Source organism: Callorhinus ursinus, unplaced genomic scaffold (assembly GCF_003265705.2).
Source record: "Callorhinus ursinus isolate GAN/ISIS: 27379988/994484 unplaced genomic scaffold, GSC_fseal_2.0 scaffold4, whole genome shotgun sequence".
NCBI lineage: Eukaryota > Metazoa > Chordata > Mammalia > Carnivora > Otariidae > Callorhinus > Callorhinus ursinus.
This window is the reverse complement of record NW_027397066.1, coordinates 81,725,500-81,744,547: the sequence shown is the minus strand read 5'-3', so window position 1 is coordinate 81,744,547 and position 19,048 is coordinate 81,725,500. Positions and strand designations below refer to the sequence as shown.

General features: G+C 47.8%; 1 protein-coding gene across 1 annotated transcript; it reads left to right on the top strand.

Annotated features, from left to right (window-relative positions):
* Positions 1-238: 238 nt before the first annotated feature.
* Positions 239-18,603, top strand: CUNH4orf54 (chromosome unknown C4orf54 homolog). Its single transcript, XM_025873549.2, has 2 exons — positions 239-5,693; positions 13,658-18,603. The coding sequence occupies exon 1, from the start codon at positions 239-241 to the stop codon at positions 5,654-5,656; it is 5,418 nt and encodes a 1,805-aa protein (XP_025729334.1). The 3' UTR covers positions 5,657-5,693; positions 13,658-18,603.
* The last annotated feature ends 445 nt before the right edge of the window (positions 18,604-19,048 follow it).

The window sequence follows — 19,048 nt, the reverse complement described above, 5'->3', positions numbered from 1 at the left end:
TTTCATGCCTGCTAGACATCTCTGTACTAGATTACATAGAGCATGTGGCTGGTTCGAGTGAGAACCCACATGGCCCCCTCCACCCTCAACCTTCTCTTGTCATCTCAACGCCTCTTCTCTCTGCCCTCAAGTGTGGTTTCGGTATGACTAGGGAATAGACACTAAAAATATTTCTGGAATGACGTGACCCACTCTTGCCCCATCCAGGAAAGGGACAAGGCTTCACAAGAAACAGCACATGCTTTCCTTTCATTTCTGGAAGTCCCTGGGTCGACCTACAGATGCTGCTCCTTCCGTGGCCGATGGCATTCAGACTCGTGGCTGCAGGCGGTGCCAGGCAAACAACTGGACAGAACAGCTCAGCCACAGGAAGGTGGCCACAGTCTCGGCCAGAGCAGCAGCCCCCGGGCCTCAGACCACCCCTGCCACCCCTGCCGGGAGCCTTCCCTCCTCCCTTGGGCTTGTCCCGGCCCCGCCACAGGGGCTGAAGAACCGGGAAGGGGTGGCAGCAACCGCAGTGGTGCCTCCAGCCTTGGGCCCGGGCCAGGCACGTGGGGCTCTGCTTAGGGCCACTCTGCAGCCCCTCCAGGGCCAGGGAGGGAGCCGGGCCAGCCCCGGCGCCGCTCACCACTGTCTCCTGCTGTCGCTGCAACTTGGGCTCGGGCTCGGGATGGAAGCCACCCCCGGGGAGCTGAGTCCGCAGGCCAGACTGCAGGAGGTGGGCGACCCGGGGAGCGGAGCTCAAGATAGCCAGGAGCTGAAGCAGCAGCTGCAGCCGCTGCTGCCGGGGCCACCGGCCTCCTCCCAGCGAGAGGCGAAATATGTGGAGATGTGTGCTTCGGCCGCAGCCCCGGGGGAGAGTCCCCGCACCAGGAGACTCGCCCTGCGGCCCCGCCCAGGGGAGCAGAGGGCCCCCAGGAGTCCCAAGGAGGAAGCCCAAGGGGAGCCCAGCGGTCAGGAGAGCGAGGCTCCGACCCCCCAGAAGAATCCTGCTGCCTCGGAACTCTGCAGATCCCAGCTCTCCCGCACTGATGAGGGCAGCAACTTCTCATCTTCCTCCTCCTCGACCTCCTCCCCAGTGGACAAAGCAGAAGAAGGTGGCCTTTCCAAGATGGATGATACCACCACATCAGCAGGGGCTCTGGCCACCTCGTCTTCATCTTTAGGCTTTGAGAGTGACAGTGGTCAGAGCGCAGTGAGCCGCCAGCCCAAGGGGGGAGGAGGAGAAGGGGGGGGAGAGGGAAGAGCAGGAGGAGGAGGGGCAGGAGGAGGGGGAGGAGGAGGGGGAGATGGAACTGAGTGCAGGGACATTATTGCCAAGTCTCAGGGCAGCCGGGACCCCCCAAAAAATGAGGAGGCTCACTACATCACCACCCACGAGATCCAGCTGAGTGAGGTGGAGCAGGACATGGATTTTGATGTGGGACTGGCCTCCCGCTGGGATTTCGAGGACAACAACGTGATCTACTCATTCGTGGACTACGCTTCCTTTGGTGGCAGCGACGAGACCCCGGGGGACATCACCACCCCGACCGAAGAGGATGACGACAACAGCTGCTACCTCAGCACCACTCCCAGCACCCATGCCACCCAGACTCCGAGCCCCACCAGCAGTGACCCGGCGCGCCCCAGCGCAGACAGCGGTGGTCGCCACACCAGCAGCACGGAAGTGGGCAGCGGCCCCTCTGACAGTGACCCCACTCCCCCACCCACTGGGCCTGGCACTGCCACCCTGAGTGAGCCCTTGCCCGAGCCCCCGGAGGCAGCTTCAGGGGCAGCAGCCGATGCAGCCAGCAGCTGTGGGAGTGCAGCAAGCCAGATCCTCCTATCAATCAAACCGACTTCCCGGGCTATAAATGAGCCTAGCAACGTGCGTGCAAAGCAAAACATTATTTATGCTGCCAAGCATGAAGGCGACATGAGCCTCCGCGTCTCTACAGCTGCTGAACACAATTCAAGTTCACTGAAGCAAGACCCGGCTGCAGCCGTGGCTCAGGACCATGCAAAGAAATTCATTGCTGTCCCTGCTCGCCTGCAAACCCGGTGCGGGGCCATTCGGGCGAAGGAGCTGGTGGACTACTCCAGCGGAGCCTCCAGTGCCGTGAGTGAACTGGACGATGCGGACAAGGAGGTACGGAACCTGACCTCCCGGGCCTTCCGGAGCCTGGCCTACCCCTACTTTGAGGCCCTGAACATCAGCTCCCGGGAGTCCTCCACACTCTCCGAAGTCGGCTTTGGGCGGTGGTCGACTTTCCTGGATTTAAAATGTGGAGGTGTTGGAGCCAGGGTGGAGCAGAGCCTCCTCAGGAGCAGTGCGGCCTCTGTGGCCGCAGGTCTGAGGAAGGGCGGTGGGGCCAGGACGGCCGCAAACCAGCTCTACATCCAGGCCAAGAAGTCCCAGACCAAAGCCTTGGAGTTCGTGGTCAGCAAAGTCGAGGGGGAAATCAAACACGTGGAGACACCTCTGTGTTTCCAGAAGCAGGTCCAGACGGGCTCCCGCGTGGTCACCCTTCTCGAGCCCCTGAATTTTCGCAGTGAGAGCAAAGCCAGCTCAGCCACTGGGCCCTGCAGAACCACCAAAGGCTCCAGCAAGGGCCCCGGGTCGGTGTACACGGACGACGGCTCCGAGGCCTCTGAGAGCAGCAAGCCTGCCTCCCGCGCCGACGGCCCCCAGAAGAAGTCCAAGTTTGCTTCCAGTCTGCTCAAAAATGTCATCTCCAAGAAGATGCAGCGGGAACATGAGTTCAAAATGGAGAGGGGAGAAGTCACTGACACATCCCACCATAACCTCTCCAGCACCGCCAAGGAGATAGAGGGTCCCGCCAGGGGGGAGAAGCAGCGGGAGAGGGGCCTGCAGAGGCAGAGTTCTCGCCACTCCGAGGCTGGCTCTGAGTACACGGTGGTCAGCGTGTCCGATGCAGGTGCGGAGGGCTCCGCGGCCGAGTCCAAATCGCCAATTTTCAAAGCCAGTGCTCCTCGCGAGTGCAATGCAGTCTCTGGCCGAAATTTCGCGGACGGACACACTGAAGAAGTCTGTGAAATTAAAAAGAGCGCATCGGAGACTGTCAAAGGCATCTTCCTGCGGAGTCAGAACAGTGCATTCCGCTCCTGGAAGGAGAAGGAGGCCGAGAAGCGGGAAGAAAAGGCCCCCATTGGGAAGCTGAAGCTTCCCAAAGGGGGCGACTGGAGAGCTGATCTTGGAGAGATCTCTGCCAGCAAGTCCACCATCATGTCGCGCCTCTTTGTCCCCAACATCCAGCAGACGCCCAAGGACAAGCAGCCGGGGAAGCAGGCCACCAAGTACCCTGCCGCCCAAGCCACCTCCACGGCAGTGATCCGGCCCAAGGCTCCCGAAATCAAGATCCGGCTGGGGAGCGTGCAACAGCCAAGCTCGGACTTCAACATTGCCAAATTGCTCACGCCCCAATTGGCCAGCGGCAGCGCCCCTAACCTCTTCAAGACCGCTGAGGACAACGGCAGGGCGCAGCAGAAGCTCTTCCGGGGAGACAACCTGGAAAAAGTGCCCCAGTTCCAGGTGAGAGACGTCAGAGACAAGTCCAAGGCCCAAGGCCCCCTCCACCAGGTGAGAGATGTCAGGAAACTAATCAAAGGGTCAGGGGACAGCAGTGACAAGGGCAGTGTTACCCCAGAGCAGGGGCTGACCGGGCCCAAGCCCAGACAGCTGGCTGCTGCAGGGGGCGGATCCAGATCCCTTTCCCCCATAGTGATTACGTGCCAGGCGGTGGTGAACCCGAGGGAAGGTAGCATGGACCGGGAGCCGAGGGAGAACGTAGGCAAAGGTGGCGGCGGCCGGTTCTTGAATTCGTCCTCTCCAGAAGGGACCGTCTTGGTTCACAGGGCATCTGGCAGGCTGCCCGTGGCCACCATTGCCCCCAATAAGCCCGAGCAGGGCTCTTACCTGCCTGTGCTCAAGATCGTCTCTAAGGCTTCTGCTCAGAAGACCCCAGAGAAGGCCAAGGAAGAGGAGGTCAAGGAGGAAGGGAAAGCCCCAAAGCCCTCTCGGAATGCCCTGGAGAAGCTGACGGCCGCCGTGAGGTCCATGGAGGAGCTGTACAGCTTCAACAGGAACGAGTGGAAGCGCAAAAGTGACCCTTTGCCCATGATGATGGACAGCCACGTCCTGTCGCTCATTGCCAGCGAGGAGAGGGAAGGGGCTGCGGGTGCGGAGGGGGACCCAGACAAGCTGGCCAAACGACTGGGTGAGCCGGCGGAGAGGGGCACCGGAAACAAAGGCGGCGTGGTGCTGCGTGGGGGCCCTGCGGAGCGTCTGCAGCGGAGAAACTCCAACCCTGGCACTGAGAGTGTGTCTGCCCGGGCAGCCGCCTTCGAGAACCTGGCCAGGGAAAGGCCGCGATCCCTCTACATCCCCCCGGCCCACAAGGATGTGGAGAGAACCCAGCCCCTGCAGCCCCTCCCACCACTCCCCAGCAACCGAAACGTGTTCACGGTGAGTGCCAGCAGCACCCAGAAAACTGGGGGTGTCGCCGGCAAGTTCCCCCAAGGGCCTTCTCCAGAGACTCCTTCAGCAGCAAAGGGCATCAAATCCCAGGGACTCCGGTCCCTCAAGATCTCTCCGGCCGCGCGGGCGCCTCCTGATGAGGTGACCAATAGGAAAAATGGCAGCAGTGTGGAAAAGAACCATAGTGACTGTGAGAATTACCTGTCCATCCCCCTCAAAGGAAGCTCTACGGCCGCCGGAGAGCTTCCAGGCAGGCCCGGGGCTGGGAGGGAGGGGCCCCCAGCCTCCTCAGCGGCCACTCTCTGCAGCTTGCCCCCCCTGAGTGCCCGCAGCCAGGTCCCCAGTAGTCCCAAAGGCTCTCAGGTCAGTGGAACCAGCCGGCCAGCTTGGCGTACCAAACCCGAGAACCCCAGGGAGACAGTTGCCGCCCCCACAGGGCCACAGAGCCCTGAGCATCTCCCCACTGCCATCTACCACCAGCCCCCGCTGCCCTTCACCCTGCAGGGAGCCCAGCCCCAGGTCCTGTGCTTCTCCCCACCCAGCATGCCTGCCCCAGCACCTGCAGGCCCAGCTTCAGTCCCCGCAGACCCCTTCCAGCAGCCACAGCCACAGCAGACCCAGCGCAAGATGCTTCTGGATGTGACGACTGGCCAGTACTATCTGGTAGACACACCAGTACAGCCCATGACCCGAAGACTGTTTGACCCTGAGACGGGGCAGTATGTGGATGTGCCCATGACCTCCCAGCAGCAGGCTGTGGCTCCCATGTCCCTCCCTGTGCCTCCCTTGGCCCTGAGTCCTGGGGCCTATGGACCCACCTACATGATCTACCCTGGGTTTCTGCCCACGGTGCTGCCCACCAATGCCCTGCAGCCCACGCCAATTGCTCACACTCCAGGGGGTAGCGAGCTCTCCTCCATGGCAGCAGAGCCCCCCAGCAAAGAGGCAGCTGCGACATTCACTGAGGCCCCGTACTTCATGGCCTCTGGTCAGTCTCCTGCTTCTTCTTCCTCCTCGGCCCCAGCAGCCACATCCCAGCTCGTGGGGGCCAAAGGCTTTGCCCAGCTGCATGGCAAGCCTGTCATCAGCATCACTTCGCAACCGCTGGGGCCGAGGATCATTGCCCCCCCTTCCTTTGATGGCACCACCATGAGCTTTGTGGTAGAACACAGATGATGAGCAGTCCCCAGAAAGCAGAACGGAGTAGCTGCTGGTGAGTGAATGTTACTTTGATAATCAGTTTTCAGGGATTAAGAGCAATCCTATTGTTTTGTGTTTGAAGTGGTAGGGGAGGCTGTCTGTCGAAAGGGGCATGTTGGGAGAACAGAACAAAACCCCATCCAAATGATTAAGGAGCTAGTTTTCTTACCAAGTTTCCTCTTCCCACTCCTCAATCCTCGCAGCAAGCCTTTCCCCCATTGACCTTTTCAAAACTGCCCCAGTGTTTTTCCAACCTGTGAGTAGGAGGGAAGTGAACCTTAGATCTGTCAGGTTAGCCTTTGGTGAAGGTTGGCAGGGGAAAGAAAGGAAAACCTGGTCTGGATTTTGTGGAGTGAGCTTCACTCTATTCCCAGCAGCCCCAGTGACAGAAGGCACGAATATCCTGAGAGATCACAGGGAACACCGTTAATCCACTTGCTCCTCACAAGGAGGGAGAATCACACTGACATTTTCTTGTTCGGAGGTTTTCTGAAATCTGTAGAAAGGCTTCTCTCTCCCTCCACCACATCTTCTTTCTCTTGACATTTCTTCTACGAAGGGACTGTATATTTTAAGCTCTTATTTTTGTTTCCAGACACTTAGAGTACTTTCTCCTAGGGCAAGTTCAAGGTCTTTAATATATCACACACACACGCGCGTGCGCACGCGCACACACACACACACACACACACACACTTGACCTCCATGAAAAAGGGGAGATCCTCCAGTTGCAGTGGTTCCTTGGATGGGCTGCTGGGTTTGATCCAGTCTGATTAGACTGAATCCACTATGCTGGGCTGCTAATCCCTGCAAGACACTCCTTTTCATCGCTGCATTCTCTCCCTTCAGAAAATAATCAACCTCCACTTGTCCCCCTTTAAAAGAAATCATATAAAGTAGATTCCTAACACCCGAATCAATCCACATTTACAGACTGGAATCCTTGCTGTAAATACAGCCATGGAACATGACAGGAGAAGTGAATTTGGCTTGTCTGACCCAGGACACTTCAGGTCAAACACATAAGACATGGGCCGCCTTCAGATAGGAGCACAAAGGTGTCAGCAGTGTGGGGACAGATCTGCCCCCTCATTTTCCTGTTCTTTTCAGATGAGGATGTGTTGGCATCATATATGCTTCTAGGACTTTCACTTTTCCGTAAGATCGTACTGAACCAAGAAGGGAGATGGAGTTCCTTTCTGAATTAAAAGGAACAGAAGAATATTGTTTCTTCGTGCAATGAAAGAGCCTTAAATTAAGAAGTGGGATCAGTGAATTAGAGTCATGGCTTGGTCTTCTCCCCAGCTGTGTCTTCTTGGGCATGCAAACTCTCTAGCACTCATGACACTCCTGTCAATAATATCTACTCCTCAAAATTTACCTGAATGTCAGATGACATCAGAGTATATTGCAAGGTATAAAACCTTTTCCAAATTCAGGGACTGTTACTATGCATTATGTTTGTTAGACTTCCAGACATTAGGCCACCGTTCAAAAATCCTTGGGTCTTGCTCTAAAAATTCAGATGAGAGCCCAAGCCTCATTTTCCTTGCACTCTAGAAATAGATAATTTGAATTCTTCCTCTCTAAGAGTTTGCAACCTGCGGTGTATGACAGTCACAAAGAGGGGGTGTGGGCATTCAAGGTAAACAATGCATCTTTTATTCAATGTAAAAAAACCAATAGGCATACGGAAGAGGCTCAGAATTAGACACTTAGTTTTGCAGAAAGAAAAGAGTAGCCTCTAGATAAAAATATTGTAATCATCCGGACAGGTGGTATGTTTACCTAAAGCTATTTTGGGGCAGCTAATCCCGTAAGGCCTTTGTGTGAACCATGGAGGTGCAGAAGCAAGGGGCAGAGAGGTCAGGGCACAGAGGAGGGAGCAACCGGGCACACACTTGTACGCTGTCCCTCTAGCAGCTGCTTTTCGCTTTTCTCCTGTCTGCCGAGTCTGGAGAGATTCGGCATGGAGTTGTTGCCATCAGACACAAATATAAATCCGGATTTTGAGGGTTCGAGATTTGAACGGTAATTTTTTTTTAAGTTTTCCCCTTTGAAAGCACAGTCTTTTATTTTAGTCCACAGCCCTAAAGATAGAAGTACAAAAGCTGCCTTCGCAGTTGAAGAACACTAGTCAGGATCTAACGATTAGAATTTTATATACAGGCAAAAATCTACTATCCAAACTCAGATAACTAACCAAAATCCTTCAAAACTCACCTTCCTGAGAGCTCTATGTCGCTTTCCAAAGAAAGATACATTAAAAAAAAAAAAGTGTGCTGTTCTTTCTCTTGTGTGCAAAATATTGTAAACTTTGGTCAGATATGTAAAAAAAATTACACTGTACACACTCATGATCAACGGATACTCGTATGGATGGTCAGGGTGAGAAGTCTTGGAAACTGGTTTCTGTTGAAGATTTCCGTTGAAAACCAGACTGACTTCAGAGATCTTCCTTGAGGTAGGGTAGGAGTTTAGGTGCCCCTTTCAACTAAGAAGTCACACCAGTAATTTGATCCAATCACAACATTTCACAGAGAAGAAAACTAGGACTCAGACTGGAATGGCTTTGCCACAATCCCCAGGGAATGAGATAAGCCAGGACCTGCAGAAGGGGCTCTTGGCTCCCGGGCCACACTGTGCACTCCTTGGTAGGAGGCCTGGAGCAAAGGAAGGATGGCAGAGAGCATAATGAGCTCTGTACTGACAGCCAGCACACTGGGGCTCTCCTCTGTGCATCTCCGCACATTTGTATAGAATGAATGTTTGAACGAAATGCGCTCATTCCCTCATGCATCCAAAGAACACGGATTACATGTTTACACTCCACCAGCCACGGTGTACTCTGCGGTGAGGCTGTTAACCCACGTGTGACCCGGTATGGTCCCCAGGCCAAGAGCCCACACGCCAGCAGGAGGACACAGACCCCTACACACAGAACTGCGAGACCAAGATTCAAGTCCTGTCGTAACCTTTAAGATTCCTTCCAGCTCAAATAATAAGTATTCCATCATCTATTTTTAGCTACACATTGTAACAGGGAGCTTTGCTTTCTCCCTGCCGTGTATTTCTGAGCATAACCAGCTGCCATGCTCTCTCTCTGATGATTAGGTTATGAATTTCCCTTTGGTTCAGCTTTCACAGGTGGGTCTTGCTGCTTCTCCCCTTCCTGGGGTCCAGGTGGTGGCATTCCCCAAACTTTGCCAGGTCATAGCCCAGCTAAGAAGATAATTAGCGATATTATTTGCTTTATCCTTCCTTAGTAACGACGTCACACATTGTGGTCAATGGATGGGGCAGTTCACAGCCCGTGACCCAGCGACTGGTAGTCACAATGGTACCCCGGGCGCGACGTGCCAGTGTGCTAGGCGCACCGGTTTATCGTTTGTTGACTTTTGGGTTGAAAGTCCCTTTTCCACAGGGTCTTTGATGCCTTTTCTGATGGGATTATTTTTGGTTGAGTTTTCTGTCATTCAACACACGTAGCTGTATTTTTCCTTCCCCAACATGCTTTTTCCGGCCCACGCACTTCGATGCCATATTTTTGTTTTAAAACGTTCACTGAGACTTGATCACAAATGCCATTTGCAGGGACATAAAGATAAAATAAATATGTAATAATAACAAAAGAAAACTATTTTTTAAAATTTTATTTATTTATTTGAGAGAGAGAGCACACAAGCAGGGGGAGGGGCAGAGGGAGAGGGAGAAAGAGGCTCCCCACTGACCCAAGCCAAAGTCAGCCGCCCAAACGACTGAGCCACCCAGGCGCCCCAAAAGAAAACTTTAATGGGCACCACGCCCGCGCCATGGCAGGTCACGCAATTGTTTTGTTTCACTGAATGTCTGGTCTTTTTCCCTGTAAGTCTTGATCCATTTGTCTTTTCATTTCTGAGTGTGCTTTAGGTTGCTCCTACACATTGGTCTCTCTTTCCTCCTCGCTTCCTCCAGGTTCTTTCTGCCCCCTCAACGGAGCCCCACACAGCAGCAGCTAAGTGGAAAGAGAGTGGGGCTGGGAGCAGAGGCAGCCCTCCAGGGCTCCTCAGATCATCAAACCCTGTCCCTTGCATTCAAATGGGAGGAGGGGGGGGGGTGGGGGGTTGGGGTAACCAGGGGATGGGCATTAGTGACGCCATGAGCACTGGGTACTAAAGGCAACTGATGAATCATTGAACACTACATCAAAAAGTAATGATGTACTATATGCTGGCTTATTGAATTTAAATAAAAATAAATAAAACAAAATAAAATAAAATAAAATAAAATAAAATAAAATAAAATTGCAGGAGGAAATTGGGGCTCAGAGAGCTTAAGTGACGCTTTTTACATCATAGTTTTTCCCTGAGGACAGAGTTGGGACTTGAAACCCGAATTATTCTCTACCAGAATCTCTTCCCAGCTGGTTTCTTTCCTGCTCTTCATGTCACCTCCTCTTTTTCTCTCTAAGGCCACTCTGCTTTGGTGGCCCTCCTTCCTGGTGTCTGTCCCACCCGTTCACTCCCCATTCCTGTCTTCCCTGACCATTGGTTTGAGAATTTAATTTTTACTGGTTTTTTTTTTTTTTTGCTTTTTTGTTTGGTAATTTCATTCCTTTTTATGGTCTCTGTTTTCCCATTCACTTTCGGTTGCTTTAATGTGAGGCTCCACCTTGCTTCTTCCCCTCTGCTCACCTTTTCCTGCATGTGTTTGTTTTCATCACCCACGGGACGGCCCGCGGGACAGGTGCCCCCTGCCTGGCTGCCTCACTGGACATTCCCGTGGCTTCCTGCAGGAGGCCAGGTGGAAGGAAGGGCTGCAGGCTGCAAGCGTAACGCTTCATCTGTAGTGCATCCTAGAATTACATTCCTGAATTAGTTTGTTTATTTCTGTTTTTCCCCTCACTTAGCTGTGGCTTTCTCTCTCAGTTATTATCTATAGCTGCTCTTTTATTATCTTCCTAATGTCTTTTTCACCTTTTCTCCCTCTTTCCTTTCTTGGATTGTAGCTTCCTTCCAGCTTATGCTTTTGTGCCTTTCTCTGCAATTGGATTGCCTTTATATTTTCTTCTCTAGTGCCTATAAAATTAATAATAAATGAAAAGTAATAGCTACTGGGTATTAATCATTTATTGTATATCAAGACAATATCATGCCGTTTGATTCTTAAAGTAAGAAGGTACTATTTCTAATTCCTGTTTGACCCATGAAAAAATAACTTGTCCCAGCTGAACAGATCAGCGGCGGCCCAGGCCCTTCGAGCTCTGTGGCCCACACCCTCCCGGGTGAACCCTGTATGCCCACTTCTTTTGCTCTCTGGCCTCCAGGCCTCAGTTTCTTGTGGCGAACTGTCCCTCTTCCCTGCCCTGGGAAAAGGGGGAAGAGAATCAGGTAACAAACTGACCCCGAATCTGGCAAGGTCTAGCAGATACTGAGTCTCCATGTTAGCCGTCCTTAGGTATTCGAACATCTTATGCCTCAAAGAGAATTCAAGGCAGGTTCAGAACTTCGTGGGGTGGCTGTGACTCTCCCAGTGGGCGGGGGTAGGGAGGTAGTTGTGGGAAGTAGTGAGGAGTGGGTAGGGGATGTCCACATGAGTAGTATGGGTTCATGCATTATAGTTGAAGGAGAACTGTGGGGCTTTGACTAAAGGCCAAGTATAGGCCCCTTGATGTCAGGCAGCTCTGGCTCAAATTCTAATGCTCGTATTACTTTGGACAAGCGACTTTTCCTTTCTGGGCCTTGGTCTCTTCAACTGTAAAATGGAAATACCTTGCAGGAATGTTGTGAAGATTGAGTTCTAACACCATTACAAAGGACATAGCAAACAGCTACGAACCTCCTGAATGCCTCAGAACCCCGTCATCCTTGAGGGGCCTTCACCAGAGCAGCAAATTGGCCCTTATCCAGGCAGATTTCCAGGGTACCCAGCATTAGGGTCCTGCATCCAGGATTGCTTTATATTTCCCCCAACTGAAGGCAGGGCCCACAGCCCTGCAGTCCCCTTTGATCTGTCTTATCTCTTGGGGCAGGCCAGTTGGCTGTGGGTCAGGGTACCTTAGGACCAAGGCCTTCCAGAACGTTATACAACTCTGGATATTGCTTGTCAGCTGCATGTAGAGATTTTCCTCTCTGTCTGGGCACAGGTCTGCGAGGAGCAAGGGCAAATCTGACCCAGCATCCCTGCCGAACTTTGTCATGTGTTCTGGTCCTATAATCATGGGAAGTCATCGAGGCCAAATGCCTGGTGACACAGTGTCATCACCCCTCTCATCTGTACTGACTTCTTCGTGATCCTCTGAGAGGTTAAACTGGTGGGTTTTGTTATTTTATCCTTAATAGGTGTTGGAGCAACTTTATTATTTTCAAAATTTTAAGGAAAATTCCTGGGAAGTTAATGTAAGCAGGACCAGTGTCCTGTGAATGAATAGAAAGGCAATATCTGGGCTGTGGATCCCTAAAAATGATCCCAGTAGATTGTATAAATAGATTTCTCCTTCATTTCTCAGACTGTTCTCACCATCCCGTAGTTCACCTGCCACCCCGACTCCACCACTGTCCACAAGCCCCCTCCCCTCCCCTGCCCCTACGACCACCCTGTGTCCTTCCCACTCTTCCCAGGGAATCTTCACAAAATCCTGCCTCATGAGGGACTCAGCCTGACTTGTTGTCAGATCCTTGGGTCCTTGAATCTGAAATTCTTCTTCTTAGTCTTCTATTTTCTTCTCCTCCCTTTGTAATTATAGTTTATTTTCCTGTTGCTGCTTTATATGTCCTAAGGTTCAAAAACTTAAATTTAGCAAATGAGAAGTCTCCAAACCTACCACAGCCCATTTCATCTTGAAGGTCATTCCTCAATATAAAATACAGAAGAATAAAATAAACAACATGAGATGATAAATATTCTTTTTTTTAAAGATTTTATTTATTTATTTGAGAGAAAGAGCACCTGCCTGAAAGACATCATGGTGGGGAGGGGCAGAGGGAGAGGGAGAAGCATGGTCCCTGCCGAGCAGGGAGCCCCACACGACGGGGCTTGGGACTCAATCCCACCACCCCGGGATCACGACCTCAGCCGAAGGCAGACATTTAACCAACTGAGCCACCCAGGTGTCCCAATAATCATAATTATTCTTATAGACTTTTTTCCTTATGTATTTAACACAGGTCAATTTTTAGATGACAGGATTAAAAAATCCCTAGCTAAGCTACTCTGATTGTATTTAATTGATTAGATGGCTGTTATTTGATACTTCTCAGAGGTTATTTTTTACACGATAGAGTCTTCTTAATCCCCAGCAGATATTACCTGTAGGACAGCCTATTTCTGTCTTCATAATATTGTATTCAAATATCAACTCTCAAATGTTAAAAATAATGGTTTTTTTAGGCAAAGTGTTAGTAGATATACTATATATAGAGAGACAGATCGACAGAAAGGGCTCATTTTCAGTAGGATTTTGAACTTTTCAATGTGTAGAATGGATTTAACTAAGTTACAGGCTCTAAACACTGTATCTCAGTTTAATCAAAATTCACTGTCTGAAATTCTACATAATTTAGGTAGTGATCGTTCACTTATAAGAATTCTCAGTATAGAATTTACTCCCTTAACTATATTACTAACTCATGGTAAATTTCAAATTTTTCTCTTTAGCTTAAATATCATTTCTGCATCATGTTTTAGGAACATATCTATTACACTGTTTTATCTCTGCTAAGGATGATTTCAGTGAAACTAAACATTTAACTCTAAAATCATTTCAAACAGTTGATTGGATTTAATTCAAGTTTCAAAGAGAGGTTCCACTCTGGGCACTTTCTTGAAGTCAGTATAATGTCTAAGTAAGTTCGGAAACACATTTGCCAAACATATTTAGCAATGTTGAAATTAGCCAAATAGTTAAATAAAATATAGCTTGACATTTTTCTTGCTTCTTGAAAAGTGAGATTTACTTTTAGAACTGATGATCTTCTCTTTGACTATGTTTATTTATAGGAGCAAGACAGAAGATGGACTATTCTGTAATCGGAAGGTTGTGTTGTAACAGCACTAAGAATTCAGCTGTAAACTTCCTCTACATGTGTTATTCTTAGTTTTTGCTTCTTATAAACCAAGTGTGTAAGTTTCTATATTTTCCTGAACAACCCTGTTAAGACAGTTTGTGTTATTTTAGTGTTACTAAGCTGAGTGAATGGTTGCAAAATGATTTCTTTTTATACTTTAATAGCAGAAGATAAGCTTTCGCTTCATCTTTCCCTCCTGTACTTGTGACTAGGCATAACCATCCCTTCAGTGTTCTCATAGTTCAATCAAAAGATACGACACCATGAGATTGGTTCTGTTGTAAAGCACGCTGGCAGATCAATAGTTTGGATCACAGATCTCCTTAGAGGTTCGCGGATTAGATGGCAGAGTCAGATCACATGTTCGATTTTAAATACAATGGGTCTGCATTTTGAATCATATACCAGTCAAGCCTAGTCATTCCCTTGGTTATGTTCTACACGTTCTTTTTATTGGGTTTAGCATGATTTCAAATGTGATTGTGAAAACTAGTGGTTTTAACTCTCGGGCTTTGTTTTCATTTTCCCATTTGTACAACGCCATGACGCTACCTGTTGCCTTAAAATAGAATGGCTTGAAGTCCTGAAGAGCCAGTGACTGTGTTTAAAATTAAGTTCTTAGTCTCAGAAATGTATAAAATGTCTCTTTTCCTCTAGGAATCCAACCTTTGTTATGAGTGGATAGCCTTTTTTTGGTCCTCTTCAGTGATTCCCTCCCTCCATAGTTGCATGCTCCTCTCTCACGGATTGCTTGGAGTCTGAGGAGTGGCCTGTTTGGGGGCGGTAGAGTGGAATGTAAACTGATTCAGTGGTTCTGATTCTCTCCAGCCCCAGCCACACCGAGAGCAAGGACCTAGGATTGCATCATTTGCTCCTTATGGGCTTACGAGGTGTCAAGAACCCAAATCACAGAACCTTTCAGCGACTTTTAATACTGCCTCAGTTTAACTCAATTCTGAAGGTTATTTTAGTGAGTGTTCATGGTGAGTCTTGAAGATTTGATTGAACAGATAAATATTTAGATTGTCATCGTTAGTAAGTGTGTCAACATATATTCAACAAAGGACACATTGGAATATTTCCTACTTTTAAAGAGAGGGAATAACTTGAAGGTTCTCCCAAACTTTCTTTAAGGAATCTTACCTATTTATTTATCCGAAGACAAGGCATCCTGGTAAATTTCTTTTAGATCCTTGTTTTGATTTTAATGATCATCAGTCTTTGGTTTCTGCTTAGAACGTTTTCTTGAAGCCACAGCATTTTATGCGATTCACGACTGAAGATGTGAGTAAAAACCTGGGACTGATTTTCGTATGATTTACATAATCCATTACTTTGTAGTTAGGCTTCCCGTATCAGACTCCTTTAGGAAAAATAACTCGATTTCACCTTTAGGGCCTTTCTTAAAGGGATTTTGCTCTAAAAAGAAATACTGTTGGGTAGAAGAAAAGGGTTGAGGCAGGAATAGTCAGCTCTGGTCACAATTCAATCAATGCACTGATGAGCGATGAAATGAAGCGCAAAATATAAAACAGCCTCTGTGCATAGACGAGATGCCCTTGTCCCGTATTGAGGAAAGCCTTAGTCCTTGGCCACGGAGGTCTTCCCACCCAGGTACAGCAGCAGCTTCGCCCCAGAACTGACTTAATTTTTCACTACTGCAGGGCTCTTACAGCATCAGCCATTCCTCATTTTCTGTAGAGATTGGCTGGGTATAAGGTCACTTAATACTAAATGAAGAAGGTACAATCAATTTCAAAGATCTCCAACCTGCAATACTCAAAGCAACACCGTGAATTCTCAAGTGTTTGAACACATCTGGCAAAACAGATCTAGGATTTGGGTGGAGATAGTACCAGAGTTGACGACTCTTTTAAAACCATGTGTGACTTTTACGAAAAGGCTAATCGTGATCCTATTGAGTGATGATCATCAGTGATCATATTGAGTAGTCAGTCAGCTGCTTGCCAGGTCTTCAAAAAGAGAGACATTTCCTTCCCTAGCCAATGTGGTAGAGTTCTCACCTACCAAGGGCCTGGGGACCCCATAAGCTATTTATCATTATTTATCACCGGCAGATCTGAGCCTTAAATTCTCACATTGAGGTAAACTAGTACAGAAACTAGGAAAGAAAAGAGAACTGTTCAGTTGTCAGCTCTATCAGGCCACATCCTCTAAGAAGCTGTCAAGGACGGAGTAAATGTCCAAGTGGTTAGAACTGTAATTTTAAAAATAATATTCTATGAATGCCACATTGTTTATTGATAATTTTATGGTTCTCTGTTTCATCAAACCACAAAAACCAAACCAATGCTGCTGGCCATTTACTACCTCAAGTGATCGGGAGGAACATTTTTAAAGACACCCGGTAAATCTAAATCCTTATTTTCAGTGTTTTATTATTTCTTGAGGTTGCCTTGCTATTTGAATAAAGTGGTTGTGCCCTTCCTGTTTCAACCAAAGTTAAGTGGAATAAAATAAGAGTCTATGAAGCCATCTTATCCATAAAACTATTACCCTGACACTGTCCCTTTAGCTACTGCACTACCCTTTTATGTTTTATGTACACAAAACCATTGATAAAGCACGTGGCATTTCCAAAATAGTACCTCAAACTGGAGTTGAACTAGAATTGTAGAGTCTGTTTTTTGCCATTTCCTCTCAAGGTTAACGTGTGGGACTCAGTTTTCCAGAGGAACCATGGGGCATTGTCTGTAGAAACCTTGACCCATTTCCTCTTTCTCCCTGTTGGTTAAATGGTCAGGTTGAAATAGGCTCCATTTGAGTTGTTTCTGGAAAACTGAACACATTTGTAACCAGTATGAAATCTTTAATCCAGTAGAATATATTTTCTTAAGAGCACTCACTGAAATTGCCCTCAGGATTAAATGAAGCCCAAATATGCAGTTCGTGACTTAATATATAGGCTCTCTGGATGTCTGTATATGTCTTTATATGTTTGCATGTATGTGGCTCTCTATATACCACTGAGTAAATAAGCTAAACCAAATTACACTTCGACAGCTTTATGACAAATCTCAAACGTTAGCACACATTTCAAATTCATCCTTATAGCACTAGGAACTATCTAGTGATACAAATTTCTTAATTTCAGATTTGACTTTATCATTCTTGCCTCTTAAAGAGATTTCATGCATTTTAATTATTTTCATACTTCATAGAAATGAAAGTCTGTGTTTGCTACAAATTGAATGCTCATGCTACCTGAAATAATACTTTGGACTGCAGGACAGTATTGATTCTTAAGTAGATTGACTATAATCTCATGATAAGTATATATATATGTGCACGAGAAAACACATTCAGTAATAGTCTCTGTGTTTAAAAACTATCATGGTATACATTTTCCTACGTGGTGCTTGAGGAGTTTCATTCTACAGTTTACAAGGTGTAGGTTTGCACCCCAAATTCTCAGGGTATACTATTTTACCCAAATACTTGAAAGAAGAAGGTGCCCTGTATTTTATCAGTACTGTTGAGGGGAAAAATTATGTGTAGGCTTGTTTTAGAAAACTATTTATAAAAATCAAATTCATAAACTACGTTAGGCTTTTTCATAATTTCTAAGAAGATATACAGATAGCTATGATTTATATTTTCAAGAGACTGTTTCTATATTCTTACCTAACTTCTGGGTCCTAAGTAGACCTCACAGGTGCATAAAATCATTAATAAAGCATGTAGCATTTGCTAAATTGTACCTTGAGCTTGAATCTAATCAGAATTGCAACCTCTGGTTCTCTGGAAAGAAAGCACATCCATCTGTGGCACGTGTGACTACAAGGCCCAGAGGAAGATTCTGCGAATTGGACTCATTTGTATGCCCCATGTCTCAGAAGAGAACTGAGCGTTCCCAGCAGTGTTTGTAAGCTGTTAACATTCTTGTTTCGTGTTGCAACTAGAGCATATTATTAGGTTTATTCCTATTTAATTCAAAATGGTGCAGAACAACACACACACACACACACACACACACACACCATATCTAATTTGATTTCTTTTTTTAAGTTCACAGTTGCTTTTTACAAGCTAGTGTTCATGGTAAAGTCCTTGCCGGGGCTCCTTGGAATTACCTGTCCTACCTGGATCTGTGTTCTAGCAGGTGGTCCTTTCTTTTTCTCCCTCTTTGAGGATGTAGGTTTCTATATTTACATGTAAGTCATATTACTGTAGAGTAAAGACAGTGGTGGTGGAAAAGAATGTGAAGACTGTGGAAGTTATGTCCCAAGCAGAGGAGAGGAAATCGGGGGGTAAATGGAGAAAGACATTGGGTAATGCCGAATTGTACCCCTGCCTATGAAAAAGGCCAGAGGTAAATGGAAAGAATGTGAACATTAAAACTGCTCTCAAGACAGTAGTCTTGGTGGAAAAGTTCCTACCTGAGGTCTGATTCAATTATGAGACACAGTGAGCTTGGCCAATGGGACTGTGAAATCAGCCCAGCAGCTGTGAGAATTACGTTCTCGGTATGTTGCAGACGGAGAAAACTACTTAGACAAGGACTCTGTGAGACTGGCCTACTTACCTTTCATAAGTGATTGTGCAATCTTGTGTAATAGTCTTTTATTTTGACTCTTTTGAAAAACAAAATGTTTTGTTGTTGTTTTTCCAGTAAAAGTAACTTCGAAGAAAACATGCACTGTTTGTCTCTATTGTGACTCAAAAAGCAAGCTGTGGACATTTTGACTTTCTTCTGTATTCTAATTTAAATCCTTCACTTAACTAAAATCCTCTGTTGTAATGGTTCACATCCAGGTTGTACTGGTTTTCCATTGCTGCGGTAACCACAAGCTTCGTGGCTTCAGACAAGACCAAGTTGTTATCTTACGGTTGGTTGATCAGAAGTCTGGCATGGGTCTTTCCCTGTACCAGAGTATTTCACCTGACCGACCAACTGAAGGAATCTAACTGCTTGCATCATTAAGCTGCATTGTGAGGAGCACCCACCAAGGTGTGTGATGCTCCAGTGACACCAGAGACCAACCTAGACAAGTGTCCCTGAGGGCCCACATGGAGGCCCAGGAAATTAATTGTGTTTATCCCCCTCAAAGCACAAATATTAGAGGCACACATTTTGGAGACCCAGTGCACAGTGAGAATCAATGCTGTAACGTGTCCCATAAGTCAACCGCTAGTCAACTGAAGTCACTATAAACCCTAAGATCAAAGGCCCCCCAAAGATTTGAGCCCACATTCCACAAAGAGAGACATCCAGGATCCCTCGCCTATGTCCAGGGGATGGGGGTTATGGAGTGAGAAAGAGGGGAGGACAGTTATAAACCTTATGTTTTCCTGAGTCACC

Bases quoted from the DNA above. Each gene is read 5' to 3' on its own strand.
- CUNH4orf54 (XM_025873549.2), top strand. From the start codon at position 239: ATGCTTTCCTTTCATTTCTGGAAGTCCCTGGGTCGACCTACAGATGCT.